Below are 18,141 nucleotides of genomic sequence, written 5' to 3' on the forward strand. Positions count from 1 at the left end.
ACGTTCATGGATTGGAAGAATCCATATTGTTACAATGTCCATACCACCCAAAGCAATCTGCAGATTCAGTGCAATCCCCGTCAAAATACTGATGACGTTCTTCACAGAAATACAAAAAATAATCCTAAAATTTATATGGAACCGCAAAAGACCCAGAACAGCCAAAGCCATCCTGAGCAAAAGGAACAGAAGGGGAGGAATCACATTACCTGACTTCAAACTGATTTCTTGAGTAATATCCCCAAAGCACAGGCAACCAGAGCAAAATTGGACAAGTAGGATCACATCGAGTATAAAATCTTCTGTACAACAAAGGGAACAATCAACAAAGAGAAAAGACAACCCACAGAATGGGAGAGAATACTTGCAAGCTACCCATCTGACATGTGGTTAGCAACTAAAATATATAAGAAGCTCCAACACTCCATAGGAAAAAAATCAAATTGATTTTAACTCTTTGGAAGGAAGTATGGAGAATCCTCAAGGAACTGAAATTAGATCTCCCATTTGATCCCACAATCCCACTTCTAGGCATCTACCCAGAAGAAAAACAAAAAATCATTTTATCATAAGGACATTTGCACCAGACTGTTTATCGCAGCTCAATTGACAATCACCAAAATGTGGAAACAACCTAAATGCCCATCAACCCAGCAATGGATTAACAAGCTGTGGTATATGGATACCATGGAATACTATTCAGCCATTAAAAAAGACGGTGACTTTACATCTTTTGTGTTAATCTGGATGTAGCTGAAACACATTCTTCTTAGTAAAGCATCACAAAAATGGAGAAGCAAAAATCCAGTGTACTTGATACTAATATGAAGCCAGTAGACGATCTAATACACACCCAGATAAAAGAACCCCCCCCCCCAAAAAAAGGGCGGCGCCTGTGGCTCAAGGAGTAGGGCGCTAGTCCCATATGCCAGAGGTGGTAGGTTCAAACCTAGCCCCGGCCAAAAAAAAAGAAAAACCCAATTCAAGGAGGGGTGCAGAGGAATGAGGGAGCAGTGAGAGGGGAGAAGGGAGGGGGATGAGTCTGTTCCTACTGAATGAGCACAATGTTAGGGAATAGGGCACACCTCTTGGGGGCAAGACAGAATTGTAAGAGAGACTCTACCTAACAAATGTAAGCGTCCTAACCTAATTCTTTGTCCCCTCAAATTAACCTGAAACAATAAAAACAAAACACAAGAATAAACTGATTTTATAATGGGTATCTTTTCTAACAACCTACATGGCCTTGAGGCCGTTCTTCTAAGTGAAGTATGGCACGAATGGAAAAACAAACACCACATGTACTCAACACAAAATTGGAACTACTCAGTCAACTCTCAGTTAAGTACATACATGGAAGGAAACTAAGTAGGAGGGGGTTGGAGGGGTTGGGTAAATTTACTCCTAGTGCTGCAATGCACAGATTTTGGGCAAAGGGCACTACTGTCGGGGTCCCTTCATGGACGCCACTTACCAAGGCGGGACTGGTTGGTCTCCAGGGCTTATCTAGGTTCCAGAGGCCTTGCTCAAGAACAATTGCTCTTAGGTGCCTAAGGGCTATTTACTTTAGGAGGGGGGTGGGGGGGAGAGAGAGTCTTTGAGAGAGTAAAGCGGTCTGCTCAGAAAGATAGATCTTAGTCTAAAGAGCTTAGTGGTCTTCAGCAGAAAGATGCCTTGCTGGCGTTCTGCAGGTAGGAGAAGCGACAGAGTCAGAGTGAGCGGTCCGTGATAGAACGAGCTTGCTCTCGACTGCCTTCTCCTCCAGCCTAATTAATATAAGGCTGATCTCGTGCCACTCAACGCCACAGGTGTAGAGACTGCCAATTCACCAATGCTGTCATCTCGAGAGCTCTTTCATGCTTGTTACAAGAGTTAAATTCCTCCCCATGCCCTTTTCACTAAGGTGTTCCATTATTAAGCTATATAGGTGTTTCTTATAACTCTCACTCTTCCTAGCCATAGGCTATATGAGCTGCTACAGGGCACACTTTTAACTGAGACTTAAAATGTACAAAAGCAGAGGCTGAGGCAAGAGCATCACCTAAGCCCAGGAGTTGGAGGTTGCTGTGAGCTGTGTGAGGCCACGGCACTCTACCGAGGGCCATACAAAAAAAAAAAAAAAGTACAAAAGCAGGTTAGGGCTTCAGCCACATGCTCCGGGGCTGGTGGGTTTGAACCCGGGACAGGCCTGCTAAACAAACAAACAAACAAAAAAATAGCTGGGTGTTGTGGCGAGTGCCTGTAGTCTCAGCCACCAGAGAGGCTGAGGCAAGAGAATCGCTTGAGCCCAGCAATTTGAGGTTGCTGTGAGCTATGACACCATGGTACTCTACCCAGGGTGTCTCAAAAAAAAAAAAAAGTACAGACCGGGCGCAGTGGCTCACACCTGTAATCCTAGCACTCTGGGAGGCCAAGGCAGGTGGATAGCTTGAGTTCACAGGTTCAAGACCAGCCTGAGCAAAAAGCCAGACCCCCATCTCTACTAAAAATAGAAAAACTGAGGCAAGAGAATTGCTTGAGCCTGAGTTGGAGGTTGCTGTGAGCTATGACTCTACAGCACTCTACCCAGGGCTACAGCTTGAGACTCTGGCTCAAAGAAAAAAAAAAAAAAAGGACAAAAACAGATAAATAAATAAATATGCAAAAGCAAATTATGTAACCAAAATGTGTATACCCTGTAATATTCTGAAATGTTTTTAAAAATGGGCAAAAGGGGGCGGCGCCTGTGGCTCAGTCGGTAGGGCGCCGGCCCCATATACCGAGGGTGGCGGGTTCAAGCCCGGCCCCGGCTGAACTGCAAACCAAAAAATAGCCGGGCGTTGTGGCGGGCGCCTGTAGTCCCAGCTACTCGGGAGGCTGAGCAGGAGAATCGCTTAAGCCCAGGAGTTGGAGGTTGCTGTGAGCTGTGTGATGCCACGGCACTCTACCGAGGGCCATAAAGTGAGACTCTGTCTCTACAAAAAAAAAAAAAAGTAAAAATGGGCAAAAGGGGTGGCGCCTGTGGCTCAGTGAGTAGGGTGCCAGCCCCATATACCGAGGGTGGTGGGTTCAAACCCAGCCCCGGCTAAACTGCAACCAAAAAATAGCTGGGCGTTGTGGCGGGCGCCTGTAGTCCCAGCTGCTCGGAAGGCTGAGGCAGGACAATCGCTGAAGCCCAAGAGCTAGAGGTTGCTGTGAGTCCTGTGATATCATGGCACTCTACGGAAGGCAGTAAAGTGAGACTCTGTCTCTACAAAAAAAAAAAAAAAAAAAAAAAATGGGCAAAAGCTGTGAATAGTCATTCCTCAAAAGAAGACATACAAATGGCCAATAGGTATATGAAAAAATGCCCAACATCAATAGTCAGAAAAATGCAAAACAACTACAATGAAATATCATCTCAGCCCAGTTAAAATGGCTTTTATCAAAAAGACAAAAAGTAACAAATGCTGGTGAGGATGTGGAGAAAGGGGAACCCTCTGTGGGGAAAGTAGCACAACCATTGAGAAGAATAGCAGGAAGGAGACTCCTCAAAAAGACTGGCTCCCGGGTTTAGTCACAACAGTCAAAGCCTGCAGGAAGCTTACGTGTCCATCAACAGATAAATGGATAAAGAAATTGTAATGTATACACACAATGGAGTAGTAGGTAGCCACAAAAAATGAATGAATGAAAAGCTGCAACTTTATGGATGGAACTGGAGAACATTACACTCAGTGAAATAAGCCAGCCACAGGAAGACAAATCTAGCATGTTCTCACTCACATGTGGCAGCTGCATCTGAAAAACAATTGATCTGGTGGAGACCAAGTAGCATGATGGTTACCAGAGGTGTGGGCCAGATAGGGAAGATGGGGGGATAAAGTGGGGATGGTCAGTGGGTGCAAAAATAGAATGATCAATGTTTGATAGCACAACGAAGTGACTATAACCAACAATAAGAGTATACTTAAAATAACTGAAAGAGTGGAACTGGAGCCGGGCATTATGGCAGGTGCCTGTAGTCCCAGCTGCTCGGGAGGCTGAGGCAAGAGAATCGCCTAAGCCCAAGAGCTGGAGGTTGCTGTGAGCTGTGATGCCATAGCACTCTACCGAGGGCAACAAAGTAAGTCTCTGTCTCTTAAAAAAGAAAAAAAAGAGTGGAACTGGAATGTTCTTAACACAAAGAAATGATAGATGCTTGAAGTGATGGATACCCCAATTACCCTGATTTGATTAATTCACACTGTATGCCAGTATCAAGTAACACATGTAGTGTAGAAAGATATACAACTATTATGTACACATAATAATTAAAAATAAAATTAAAAAATACTAGAACAGAGCAGCACCTGTGGCTCAAGGAGTAGGGTGCCGGCCCCATATGCCGGGGGTGATGGGTTCAAGTCTGGCCCCAGCCAAAACAAAAATATACACATACATGCAGTAATAACAAGAGGGTGATACTTCCTCCAACTATACATGGCTTGGCCACAGGCCATCCGCCTCAAGCCAGGAGAGGCTGAGGTTGCTACTGGTCTCATGGATGAGGAAACCAGCCCAGGAGGAGACAAGCCTGAGGCTCATGGGAAGTTGAACAGAACCAGCCAACACATGGAGGCCCAGCCCAGGGAGAGACTCACCATGCTGGGCAGGAAGTCACTGGTCACCTCACCTTCTTCAGATGTGGCCTCACTGGGCTCCCACAGGCCTGGTGGGGAGGGGTCCTTGGAGGAGAATGGGGTGGTGGAGAGGAAAAGGGCTGGTTTGGGCCAGAATCATCCTCTACCTCCCCACCCCAGCTTTTGCCTCAACTCCCCAAGGCCACTCACCACCTACAACCTCCACCTACCACTGAGAAAAGGGGCAGGAGGAGTGGAAAAAGTGAGGTGGACGACAGGGAAGAGAGGAAATGGGGGGAGGCAGGCACACCGTGACCTCCTGCTGAGGTCCAGGGTGTTATCTCTGAGGGACACACCAGCATCCCCATTTCACAGATGAGGAAACCGAGGCCCAGAGAGGTAACCACCCAAGTTCACACATCTAAGTAAGTGCTAGAGCTAGATTTGAACCCAGATCTGATTCAAAGGCCTGCACGTGCACACACACACACACACACACACACACATACACACAGGCACACACAAAGAAAGGAAAGCAAAGAACAAAGAGAGGAGGAAAGAAAAAAAAATTTTTTTTTTTGAAACAGAGTCTCACTATGCCGCCCTTGGTAGAGTGCCGTGATGTCACAGCTCACAGTAACCTCCAACTTCTGGGCTTAAGCGATTCTCTTGCCTCAGCCTCCGAAGTAGCTGGGACTACAGGTGCCCGCCACAACGCCCAGCTATTTTTTGGTTGTAGTTGTCGTTGTTTGGCAGGCCCGGGTGTATGTGGCTGGTGCCCTAGCTGCTGAGCTACGGGTGCCAAGCCAAGGAGAAATCTTTTTAAAACACAAAAAAGGAGGGTAATTGAAAGGGGAGAAGATGCTGGACAGAGGGGCAGGATGGAGGAAGAGCAGTGCAGACACCCCCACCCAGCTCCTGCTCTGAGCCTGCCACGGCGAGGTCCACTAAGCCTCCCGCAGGCCTGCAAGCTCAGCGTAACCATGGCAACTGGCCAAATTCCCTCCCTCAGCAGAGAAGGTGCCCACCCGCCGTAACCTTGTACCTCGATTCCCACTTTCTTGATTCCCTTCTCCTTCCCAGACACCTGGACATGCCAGTGCCCCTGAACCAGCCCCCAACACCACCACCAACATAGCAGAGGCGCTGCCGAGCAGCAGGTGCCAGAGGGTCTGTGTGTGCACAGTGACCTCCATGCCCCCAGCCAGTCTGCCTGCTCAGGCATCACGCATGACATCAGCTACCTGCACCGGAGCCTTGGGGACATCTTCCTGGGGCACATCGACACTGGCCACAGCCGCTGAGAGTCTGGCCAACTTAGCTTCCACCTCGGCAAAAGGATCCCGCAGGCCCGGTAACAACCGCAGGGGCGACTGCTGCGGCTCCTCCTCCTGGAAGTAGTTCTCTGCCGCCGTCAACTCCCCGTCGCCCTCCTGGCCCTCCTGGCCGAGATACTCGAGATACTCCTCAGAGAAGTGTTTGCGCTCAGACTCCACCTCGGGCAACCCAGAGAACTCCAGGTTGGGGGGCTCCTCGGGCCCAGGGTAGGCCTCAGACACAGAATTTTCTTCGCGTGTCAGTGACCCAGTGGACTCAAAAGAAATCTCAGACTTGATGAGCCCCAGTTGGGGCAGCTCCTCACACCTAGAGCCGTCACTGCTAGGCAGAGTGTCGGGCATGGAGAAGACCTCCGGTCTCTCGGCTGTCTGGTACTGGAAAGCAGGCGAGTACTCAGTCATGTTGGCAAACTCAGCCCTGGACATGACCTCAGCCTTGTAGAGGACTTCAGCCTTCAGGACAGCCTCTGGAAAATGGAGGATTTCCCTTAGTTTTGTAAAGGATTAGAAAGAGAGGACCCTTCTCTAGAAGTTGCACCCAAGCCCAATGTATCCAAAAGGTGGGAACAGTCAGAGCCTCCCAGGCCCCCAGAGTCTGGCTACGGCCAGCGGACCTTTCCATCTCTGCCCACTGCCCTCTCTCCTGTCAGAACTCAAATCTGCCTCCTTCCGCCTCTTCCAGGAAGGCTTCCCTGACCAACACTGTGATCCCTGCATTCTCTGATCACCCAGATGCTAAATGCTGGGCTCTTAGCACCGGTGTGAAGCTGTTCCTCACATGTCAGCAGCTGCACCTTGGGGCTCACTGCCTTTCAAGGCTGAGAGCTCCTGATGGGCAGATTTCATTCTCCAGACCCGGGGGTGCCACCCCCCAGAATACCTGGCTCAGGATCTTATCCTCAGGATATACCCAATACATGGGAGTGAAATGAATGCCAGAGGGTGATGTCAGAGATACAGGAGCCAAATAAATACCACCTGGAGGGCTAACATTCAAACTGGGGTGAGACTCTGAAGGATGGAAAATGCCAGAATCTGCTCCCTCCCTCTTGCTCTGGGTCTCTACCAGCTGGGGTGGGGCTGTGCTCACGTGGCCCCTCAGTGCCCCCAGCTCAGGGGCTGCTGGCACCTCTCTCACATCTTGTCCACTTCTTTATCACTTGGGTCCTAGGCTCCCTCAAGAAGGTTCTGATTTCCCCTTTGCTGAAACATGACATCCACTCCCTAGCAAAGTGCAGGAACCACCTTGGTCTCCGCACCTGTTAAGTGTGGACTGGGGGAGGCTCAGGTGCAGGTAAAGGACCTTCCTGGTACCTGGCACACAGCAATGCCCAGATGGTACTGACGATGGGGCCAGCACCATCATCCTTACACAATTGGGTTTCACAACACTTTCCTGAGTGTGTGTTTGGATGATGTGGTGGGGTGGGAAACCCTAGCATGGTTCCTGCTCATGACCGAATCCTTATCCTGGGATGTAGTTGCTGTGGTAACAGAGAAGATCAAACATGAGAGGAAACTATGAAAACACCGGAATTCAGGGCAGTGGTGCACGCCCACAGTGCAGCTGGTACTGACTCAGGGTCTGCCAGGAGCTGGGGCCCAGCTGGGCTGTGGGCAGCCATCGGGTGCAGTGCAGGGGCGAGAACACAGCTCTGGAGCCAGACTGCGTGGGTTCAAATCCCAGCTCCACTTGTGACCAAGGACAAGTTACTTACCCTCTCTGTGTCTCGGTTTCCTCACCAAAAAGGGGCGGTGGTGGTGATTGTGGTACCCACCTGGCTGGACTGTTGTAAGGGTTAAAAAGAACTGAGCCTGGTGGCACCCATAGCTCAGTGAGTAGGGCCCTGGCCACATACATGAAGGCTAGTGGGGTCAAACCCAGCCCAGGCCAGCTAAACAATGACAACTGCAACCAAAAAATAGCCAGACATTGTGGCAGGTGCCTGTAGTCCCAGCTATTTGGGAGGCTGAGGCCAGAGAATCCTTTGAGCCCAAGAGTTGGAGAGGTTGCTGTGAGCTGTGATGCCACAGCACTCTACCAAGGGTGACATAGTGAGACTCTGTCTCAAAAAAAAAAGTAAAGAACAGAGCCTGGTGCCTAGAGAGCACTGTCAGGGTGCAGCCCCCAGGGAGAAGGAAAGGAGGATGGGCTCCCCGCACACAGCCCGGCCGGGCGCGCACCTGTCTCCTTCCGCAGATTCTCTTCCAGTGTGGACAGCTTGACGTCGTAGGAGTTGCGCATGGCGGTGATGTCCTCCTCCAGCCTGGCCCGAGATTCCTGCTCCGCCTCGTAGTCAGCCTTCAGCCGGGCCAGGCGCTCTTCGTATTCCTGGGAGCGGGCAGGGCCAGAGGGGAGGCGGCCTGTTATCACCATTGCGAAACACAACTTTCAGAATTCCTGTTTTGCTATTCAGACAATACAGAACGTGTGAGGCAGCCAGAAGAATCCAGTCATGTGACACTATGATGGTTACTTTCTGGTAAGGCCCCTTCTGAGCTGTCCTCTACACATTTTTAACAGGCCCATAATACATGTATTTGTTCACAGTCTATTTTTTCTACACAACAATCCATCATGAACACCATTCCGAGTCTTTAAATGCCTGGTCCTACTCAATGCTCCTCAACCCATCGACGACAATTTTTCCCATCGCTTTTCTTTCCATCACCCCTAGTTCTTGTCCCCCTAGCCTCCTGCCTGGCCGCGGCCTGCCTTCCGGATCCTGCCCTAACCTCCCCACACAGCCACCACCATGTGCCCATCACACCAGGTTTTGCCCCTGCTCAGGACCCATCAACCCATCCATGTTCACGGGAAAAATCTAAGCAGCTCAACTTGACCTGAGTCTGTACATGATCTGGCCCCGTCTGCCCCTTGAGCACATTTGGGGTCACTGATCCCTTGCCAATGCTGGCCACGCCCCTTCCTCCTGCCTCAGCTTAGTGACACCCCCTTACAGAGGCCTTCCCTGACCATACTCTTGGAAGACCCCCCTGCCACGGTCCCTATTCCTTCTTAGCACACTTTCTGAGCTTCCATTACCCTCTTTATTGTGTGTGGGAGAATTTTTTGTTTTGTTTTATTTTGTTTTGAGACAGTCTCACTTTGTTGCCCTCGGTAAAGTGCTGTGGTGTCACAGCTCATAGCAACCTCAAACTCTTGGACTTAAACGATTCTCTTGCCTTAGTCTCCCATGTAGCTGGGATTACAGGCACCAGCCACAATGCCTGGCTATTTTCTATTATTTTTTTTCTTAGAGACAAGGTCTCACTCTGGCTCAAGCTGGTCTCCAACTCGTGAGCTCAGGCAATCCACCCGCCTCAGCCTCCCACAGCGTTAGGATTATAGGCGTGAGCTTCCACACCCGGCTTGAATTTTTTTTTTTTATTTTGTTTATTGAAACAGAGTCTCACTTTGTTGCCCTTGTAGAATGCAGTGCCATGGCATCATAGCTCACAGCAACCTCCAACTCTTGGGCTCAAGCGATTCTCTTGTCCCTGGTAGCTGGAACACTGGCCACAATGCCTGGCTATTTTTTTGTTTGTTTGTTTAAGCAGGCCCGGGTCAGGTTTGAACCCACTTGCCCTGGTGCATGTGGCCAGTGCCCTAACCACTGAACTATGGGCACTCAGCCTGAATTTTTGTTTTTTTAGACAGGGTCTTGCTTTGTCACCCAGGCTGGAGTGCAGGGGAACGATCATAACTGAGTTTGCAGCCTCAAACTCCTGAATGATGCTTCTGCCTCAGCCTCTCATGTAGCTGGAACTATAGCCACATGTCACCATGCCTGGCTGATTTTTATATTTATTGTAGAGACAGGGGTCTCACTATGCTGCCTAGGCTGGGTTTTTTTATTTTTTTTTTTTTTTTGAGACAGTTTCTCAAGCTGTCACCCTGGGTAGAGTGCTGTGGCATCACAGCTCACAGCAACCTCAAACTCTCTGGCTTAAGCAATTCTTTTGCCTGAGCCTCCCAAGTAGCTGCGACTACAGGCATCCACCACAGTGCCTGGCTATTTTTTTGTTGTTGCCATTGTCATTGTTGTTTTAGCTGGCCCAGGCTGGGTTCGAACTCGCCAGCCTCAGTATACGTGGCCAGCGCCTTACCCACTGAGCTACAGGCATTGCCCACCCAGGCTGGTCTTGAAATAGGCGTAAGTGATCTTTCCACCTTGACTCCCCAGGGCACTGGGATTATGGTGTGAGCCATGGCAGCTGGGTGTGTTTTTCATTTAAGTACAGGACACAGGTTGGGAAATGTCACCTTGAGACATGCCCCTCTCCCTAGAGAACATCCCTTCCCATATCCTGGAATGTTCTGTGGCCCTCAGCCTGCCTTGGAGCCACTCTTGCTGCCAGCAGCCTCTCCAGGCCCACTGCAGACTGGCTCCTGTGTGGTAGAGAATTTCCCCTTTTTTTTGGAGACACTGCTATTGCCTCTTCAGGTGACCCACTGCTTCCTCATTGGGTGGAGATGTCTCCCTCTTAGGAAGACTCGGGCTGAGCTATCTCCTTAAGATCCCTACCAAGCAGGTCCTCTTGGGAAAAAGGTTTCTTTTTCTTGTTTTTGGAGAAAGAGATCGATGGGTCTCCTCTTCCATTCTCTTGCAGAGCCTCTGGGGGCTTTGGCTTCTTTGGGGGCTTTTCACCCATTTCCCTACGGGGCTTGAGGACTCCTGAAAGGCAGCTGCGGGCAGAACGCACCGGACCAAAGACCGGGTGTGAACAGGGTGCCACACCAGCTCCCTGGGCTCTCCGGTGAGTTCTCCCAGCACTGCTCTCCCTCCTCGCACCCTCCAGAGCACCACTGCTGTTTTCAGAAACCGCAAGGCGAGTGCAGCCAGCTGCGTCTTCCTTTCCTAAGTGCTGCTTCTCCGGGGCTCCAGCTTCCCAGTCATCTCAGGGGCTGCTTCCGCCTCCTGAGCCGTGGCTTCCTTTGTGATATTCTTATTTACCTGATTACAGGTCTACTGTTGGACTCCCCTACCAGAGTGCACACTCCCAGAGCACAAGCACCACCCTGCTCTGTGGCCTCCGTACCCAGCACAGAGCCGGGGCCTGATAAACACCTGCAGAGCCAGGAAATTCAGGGTAAGCAAAATATTCATGCTTCTGGTGCACATCACCCAAGAGGGGGGGCAGAGAATTTATGAATTAATCTGGGACCTGCTGTCTTTTGGAACCACTGCTGTAAGTCAGAGAGTGGGCACAGGGACAGGCCCCGGTGGTTAAGCCCCACCGCACTCTTCACCTCTCCAGACCCCTCTCCTAAAGTACAAAACTAGCAGGGACAGCACTGGCTTCGGCTCTCAGAGGGAGGCAGAAGGGGACAGAGTGATTCAGATGTAACTGCATTCTTCAACACATTTTTATATTTGCACTTCACGGACATAATTGCAGCATCACTGAGGCTCTGCAACATCACCAGGCAGCTCTGATGGCCTCGTGGAGAGCTCTACCTCACCCTTCCGTGGCCTCCGCCCTGATTCCTTCCTTACCTAGCTGAGATCCCAGGGCCCAACCCTCCAGCCATTGGTCAGCATGAGCCTCTGACTCCCCCAACTAACCCCCGAGCATAGCCCAGACCCTGGTTAAACCCAGGCCTCAGCCCACCCACCTGTGCCCTAGGAACACCTGGCTGGAAACACACAGGACTGAAGGCCTGACAACTAAGTTCACAAACTAATCCTAGAAAAAGTGCTATATACCTCATCACTGAATATCACTCAGGTCACCTGCGAGGTACTCCCTTAGGGAGCTATGCACCAACACCAGCACCTCGTTCATCCTCCAAAGCAATTTTGGAACTCTTTTTCTGGAATGACCATCAGTGCTGCCATCGTATTACCCTAGATGTCCTAAATGTCATCAAAATTTCTTCCTTTCAATATTTCCTTTATCTTCAGGTAATGAAAAAAGTCATTGGGAGCCACATCAGGTGAGTAGGGAGTGTGTTCCAATACATTTATTTGTCCACTGGCTAAAAACTCCCACCCAGACTTCCATGTGAGCTGGTGCACTGTCGTGATGCAAGAGCTATGAGTTGTTGGCCAAGATTTCCAGTTAAGATTTTCCTGTTTCTCCTCCAATCAGCCAGGGTGATGTAAAACAAAACAAAAAAGGTTTTCCTGTTTCTCTGCTGATGTGTACTCGGTCTCCTATGCTTCTCATAGTCAGCCGGTGATTCTGATGCACAATCCAACAAAGTTTTGCAATGTTTTCATCAGTTCTGCTTGTTACTGGCCACCCTGACCTCTCTCCATCAGTGTTGCTTTGTCTCCCCTCAGAAAAACATTTAATCCACCTGCACACTGCCCTTTTCTCCATGGCTTTATTCCTGTAAACTTGAACTAACATGTGCCTGATTTCACTTCCACTCTTGCCAAGTTTAACAGATTTATGAATGTTTGTTCATTGCTCTAACTCCAGCTCTGACATTCTCATGGCAGTGCACAAAAACATGCACCAACAAGAATGAACACCATTCAGCAAGACACCACCACACAGAGACACAAATACAGCTGTGAGACACTAATTTACCAAGGTTCTGAAACCTTATGAGCTGTTCGTAGAGTGCTACCAATGTAAGCGCATGGTGACGAGTTCACAAACTTAACTGGCAGGCCTTGAACACGCATATACATGCAAACACACACATGAACAGCACCAACTTCCACTGCCACTCTTAAACTTGGGATAACAAATACCAGACAGGCTTCTGAGTGCCCAAGCACACCTCCCCAGGCCTCCCTCTCCTCTGTCTCCATGACCCTCCATTTCCCCAGAGCAGTAGGAGCCCCTCACCTTCCTGCAGGTCTGCCCAGAGCACCCCCACTCCTGTGGCAGCAGATGAGCCATCCAACACTAAACTACCCCATTTGCTTCCAACACCCCCCCCCCACCATCTCCCTCTTATGCCCCAACCTCTCCCACTGTGCTGAATCCTTCCTGACAGTCCACAAGATATGCTGTTACTTCCGATATTTCAAATAAGAAGTCCCTTCCTCGGCCCCGCCTGCCTCTTCAGCTCCAGTGCCCAGCAGGTACTCAGCATCTGCCTGTTCAGCCTAAATGGGGGCTACAGTGCTGACCCAGGCCCCCGACTCTTACTTAGCACACGACAGGCAGTGATGAGGAGAAGCCCTTCACTTCATCCCCTTACAGCCTGTGTAAAGTGGCAGGGCAGCACCCTGACGCCCATTCTGTAGATGGGAAAGGCTCAGAGAGTGTGACAAGCCTGCCCAAGGTCATGATCCCATCAGGATGTCCCTGTAGGGTGTGAAAGGTGGATGGGCCCTAGGAATCTTCTGGTTCAAATCCCCCCAGGAGACTGGAGACTGAAGCCCAGAGTCCCCTTCAGCTCACACTAAGGATTCTTGGCCCACACCCTCTCCACCACACAGAGGGCCTCCTCCATGGCCCTGAATGGTTCTAAGATGGAAAGGAAAGCAGAGTCCCAGGCACACAGTAGATGCTCAATAAATAGGAGCAGCATGAGAAAGGACAAATAGGAGGGAGGTGGGAGGCAGGCAGCCTCGACTCTTCCTTTAAATGTGGCTCACGGGAGAAACTCTGGGGTTTCTTGGAGTCTTGGTGATGGCGGGAGCAGACACCACTGAGGTGGAGAAGGCAGCGACCCCCACCCCCAAATCGCTACATCTCCCAGGGGCCTGCCAGGAACAGCGGCTCTTCTCCCTGGCGACCACGAGGAGGCAGCAGTGGCCTGGCTGCTGGACAGGGAGGTGGCTGCCACCTACCTGGGCTTCCCCTGGAGGAAGCTTCCAGTCTAGCTCCTGCAGAGTCCCTTCCCTGCCCTCCAGTGACAACCAGTTACTGCATGGTTCCGGGCATACTTCCAGCTCCAAAAGGGTGATGGCCTTTGTTTCCAGGGGCCCATGTTCAGACATCCCCCAAAGCCCCATCCTTGCCAGCTCCTCCCCAGAAGCCAGGCCCAGGTTCCAGACAGGGACCTGACACCCGACCTGCCCCAGGCCAGCAGGTGTAAAGACTGGAGCTTCCAGAGCCTCCAGAGGACAGAATGGGGTCCCACTTAGCCTCTCCCCAAACAGCAGAAGCCTCCACCTGTCACAGGGGACTCTGGTAGGTTTCTCCCAACCTTCCAGCCCACAGGCAGAGACCCCAGGCCTTACCAGGTCTGCCCTAGAGGCAGGGCCCAGTCCCCAGTGTCTGACAAGGACTTCCAGGGCCCAAGGGCAGGTCCCAACGGAGGTCAGAGTTTAGTGGCAGGACCCAGCTACAGATACATCCCAGCCCCAGATGAGTTGTCCCTGGCTGGCACTAGGATCACCATCAGGAAAAGCCAGTGCTCTAAAGGGACTGTCAAATGTCAAACTCTATCACGTGCTCAGTCTCAAAATGCAGACTTCAAGTGGTAGAGACTTCAGGAAACCAAAAGAAGCGTGGATGGAGGTGAAGCCGGGACCCAGGGGGCTCTGCGTTTACACAGGCCATTCCCATCGCCAAGGACACCCATCAGCCTACAGCCGCCCCTTCTTTCAGTACCAAGGACAGACCGTGCTCCTGGAGATGCCTCCATTCCCCTCTTTGTTCTCCCCATGTGATAAGGCACCGCCAGCAGCCTAGAGGCAGGAGCCCAAGTGCAGATCCTGGCCCAGAGTCAGCCTCGCCGTGTAACCCTGGGCAAGTCATGGCATCTCTTTGAGCCTCTGCTTTCTCTGATACAAGAGAGGGTTTGCAGCCCCAAACCCCAAGGTAACAGGGTAGAGTAGCATTGTACTGGAGCTGGCACCTCCTCAGCCCTCCCCATCCTAAGGGCCCCAGCTGCCAGCTCCGGTCTCACCTCTCGGATCAGCTGCTTCTCGGCCTCCGTATCATGTTGGGTCACAGGTGGGGGCAACAGCTTCTCCTCAACCTGGGCAGGACCTGGGGGCTCCTGGCTGTCCAGCAGAGCTAGTACAGAAACACATAAACAACCAAGACCAAAGTGAACAGGAACTGAGCAGAATCTCTAGACAGATAACTCTGTGGTCATTCAGACAAGATTCTAAAGTACTGAATTTATTTCAAACACGTCTCGGTGGAAAATGCTCAGTCAGTCATCCAAGACAGCCCTCCATGTTCTAAACACTAAGGATGCAACCCTGAACAAAGAAAACTCCATGCCCACGCTGTGTTTCCACTGGGGGAGAAAAGCAAACAAAATAAAGAAGCAGAATGCATAACATAGGGTGCTGTGTACTAAGTAGAAAAAGAAAGCAGGGCGGATGCTCAAAGGTAAGAAGCAGACAAAAGCGCTGCAATTTAAACAGTGAGTTAAAGACCGGGTGACAGCGCAGGAGAGAGGTGGCAGGGATCTCAGGGAGGAGGCTGCTAGATTGAGAACAGGGAGTGCAAAGGCCCCGGGGCAGGTGTGGGCCTGTAGTATTCTGGGGACAACCAGGAGGCCAGTGTGGCTGGAAGTGAGGGAGTGAGCAGAGGCTCAGAGAAGGGTGGAGAGAGAGAAAGACCAGACTGGGAGGGCCGTGGAGCCTACGGTGAGGGCATGGGCTTTTACTCTGGGTTAATTAAGGCCAGCTGTCAGGTGCATGCAGGGCGGCAAGAGAACGCTCTGTGGGAGGCCTGTTAGGCAGATCTTTAGTAACTCAGGGGACAGACACTGGTGGCCCAGATAGCAGCAGATGGCCTCTAGCCACATTTTAAGGTAGGGAAAACCGGATCTGCTGACAGCTGGGATGTGGATTTGAGAGAAAGTGAGAAGCCACGGATGACCCTATAGTTTCTGGTGTGAATGTCTGGAAGGACTGAGCTGCCATCAGCAGTGTGGGGGTGGCTGCAAGGCTGGCAGATTTGGGGACCCATCAAGAGCTGAGTGTGGGATGTGTTGAGTTTGAAGTGCTTATTAGATGCTGAATATTCAAGTCTAGGAATTCAGAAGACATGTTTTTTTTAATCTCTAATAGTTTATGATGTTTTGTAATCTTAGGGGACTTGCTGGCCAGGGAGAGATTGCCCCTCCTAGGGCTAGCTAATTCCTGGAGACAGTATACAGATGTCCATAAATCCATCTTTCTTTTATTCTTTTTTTTTTTTGCAGTTTTGCCTGGGGCTGGGCTTGAACCCACCACCCCCAGCACCTGGGGGCCAGCACCCTACTCCTTGAGCCACAGGCGCCACCCTACTCTTTTTTTTTTTTTTTGAGATAAAGTCTCCTTCTGCTGCCCTAGGCTACAGTGCCATGGGATCACAGCTCACAGCAACCCTAAACTCCTGGGCTCAAGTAATCCTCTTGCGTCAGCCTCTCTCAAGTGACTGGGACTATAGGCCTGCACCACCACACCTGGCTAATTTTTCTATTTTAGTAAAGAAAGGGTTTTGCTCTTGCTCAGGCTAGTCTCGAATTCCTGAGCTCAGGCAATACAACTACCTTGGCCTCCCAGAGTGCTAGGATTACAGGCGTGAACCACCATGCCTGGCCCATAAGTCCATTTTTGACACATAAACCAACCAAGCACAAGTCCGCACCCCCAGCCACCTCCTAATCTAATCTTTCAAACACCAAGCCAGGATTGCCCCTGCCTGAACAAACCAGGGCCAGGCACCAGACAACCAGGCCTGGCCCATAGGCTACAGAGTCCACTGGAATTATTCCAACTAGCCAGTCCTCACCTGTGTCCCTGGCCCCGCTGTGCCCTTCCAAGGGCTTCCTCTCCCTCCTGCTGCCTGGCCTTGGCCCCAGCCCCATGTACCATGCCCTGCCTCCCATTTCTAGGGAACCTGTAACGTTAAACTTTCTTTTCAATGGCAGTGACCTACCTGTGTTGTCACTTAGTCACCTTTATAAATTAATACCTGGACACAAATTGCATGGCCAACCTGGGGGTCCTCATGGGAAAGTCCCAAGTGCAGAGGTGGTGACTGCACCAGGAGGCCAGATGAAACGACCTTAGCAGCAAGTGTAGAGAAAAGAGAAGACAGCAGCCTGGCGACGGAGAAGGACCACATGAAGAGGTGGGAGGACCACAACAGAGGGTGTCTGGGAAGCAAGTGTTTCAAGAAGGGAGGGGTCAGGGCGGCGCCTGTGGCTCAGTCGGTAAGGCGCCGGCCCCATATACCAAGGGTGGCAGTTCAAACCTGGCCCCAGCCAAACTGCAACCAAAAAATAGCCGGGCGTTGTGGCGGGCGCCTGTAGTCCCAGCTACTCGGGAGGCTGAGGCAAGAGAATCGCTTAAGCCCAGGAGTTGGAGGTTGCTGTGAGCTGTGTTGCTGAGGTTGGAGGTTGCTGTGAGGCCACGGCACTCTACTGAGGGCCATAAAGTGAGACTCTGTCTCTACAAATAAATAAATAAATAAATAAGTAAAAGATTAAAAAAAAAAAGTTAAAAAAAAAAGAAGGGAGGGGTCAGCTGAGCCCCCTGACACCAAGACGCCAAGGTGAGGCCTGCCTGAGGACTGACTGCTGGCTGAACAGAGGGGCAGCCATCAATGCCAAGGGCAGTGCCAGTGGGAAGGGTCTGCCCAGGTAGGGACAAGAGAGAGGGAAGGAGAGAGATTGGGGCCAGGGAAGTGGGCAGGTGCTTCAAGTTCTGCTAAAAGGAAGAAAGAACTATGCCAGTTCGGGTAAGAACCCGGGCTGAGGGGGCACCATCCCACAGTGGTGGGCAAATGTACACGCTTTAGCTTAGACACGCGGGGTCTCAAGTCAGAGCAGCGGGACTGTTAGTCTCTGCGCCAGGCCCCACACAGAACCTAACACATGCACAGTCTGGGGGGGGTGGGTCTCCTCACTGCCTCAGGGCAAACTCAAGTGTCATCACAATCTCCAGCTCCCAGAGGAAGCGACTGAGGCTCACAAGGCTGTGTCACCTACCCAAGGAGCAAGGAGTTAACCGGCAAGTCAGCTCTCTCCCCAGCGCCGCCCCAGTGGGTCCAGCCTGCTGAACTCCACCCTTCTCATCCTGGGAGAGGGGACACTAACAGCCCTCCCTGGGAGGCTGCACAAGTGTCACAGCAGCACCTGCCCCGACCCCTCCTCCTGGTACCCCTCACGGCTCCTGCCCCGGCCTTGCCCCTGCCTTGCCCCTTTACCATCTCGGAGGGGAGCAGGGTTGGGGCAGGGAGCAGGAAAAGAGGAGGAAGGCAGATTACCAACATGGAACCCCTTGTCGTGGTGGCCAAGGCCACCTCTCTCTGCCTCAGCCCCTGCCTGGCATCTCCCACCACCCCTAGACCCTAGGAAGCCA

The 18,141-nt window shown here is 51.4% G+C and overlaps 1 protein-coding gene and 1 long non-coding RNA gene across 9 annotated transcripts in view; one reads left to right on the top strand and one right to left on the bottom strand.

The window, feature by feature from the left end:
- KIF17 (kinesin family member 17) overlaps positions 1 to 18,141 on the bottom strand; it is a 47,554-nt gene that overhangs the window by 13,949 nt on the left and 15,464 nt on the right. For all 8 annotated transcript variants that reach the window (XR_008376982.1, XR_008376981.1, XM_053576979.1 and 5 more), the window contains exons 6-9: positions 14,742 to 14,851; positions 8,102 to 8,249; positions 5,825 to 6,384; positions 4,602 to 4,685 (exon numbers count right to left, since the gene is read on the bottom strand). Coding sequence is in view for 6 of the 8 variants with exons in the window: in XM_053576979.1 (XP_053432954.1) it covers positions 4,602 to 4,685; positions 5,825 to 6,384; positions 8,102 to 8,249; positions 14,742 to 14,851 (902 nt within the window). In the remaining 2 variants the exon portion in view is untranslated. The remainder of the gene's footprint in view (positions 1 to 4,601; positions 4,686 to 5,824; positions 6,385 to 8,101; positions 8,250 to 14,741; positions 14,852 to 18,141) is intronic.
- Positions 8,294 to 10,986, top strand: LOC128575363 (uncharacterized). Its single transcript, XR_008376986.1, has 3 exons — positions 8,294 to 8,400; positions 10,532 to 10,678; positions 10,886 to 10,986. It is a non-coding gene; the product is annotated as an uncharacterized LOC128575363 (long non-coding RNA).

This window comes from Nycticebus coucang, chromosome 22 (genome assembly GCF_027406575.1).
Source record: "Nycticebus coucang isolate mNycCou1 chromosome 22, mNycCou1.pri, whole genome shotgun sequence".
In the NCBI taxonomy this organism is placed as follows: Eukaryota; Metazoa; Chordata; class Mammalia; order Primates; family Lorisidae; genus Nycticebus; species Nycticebus coucang.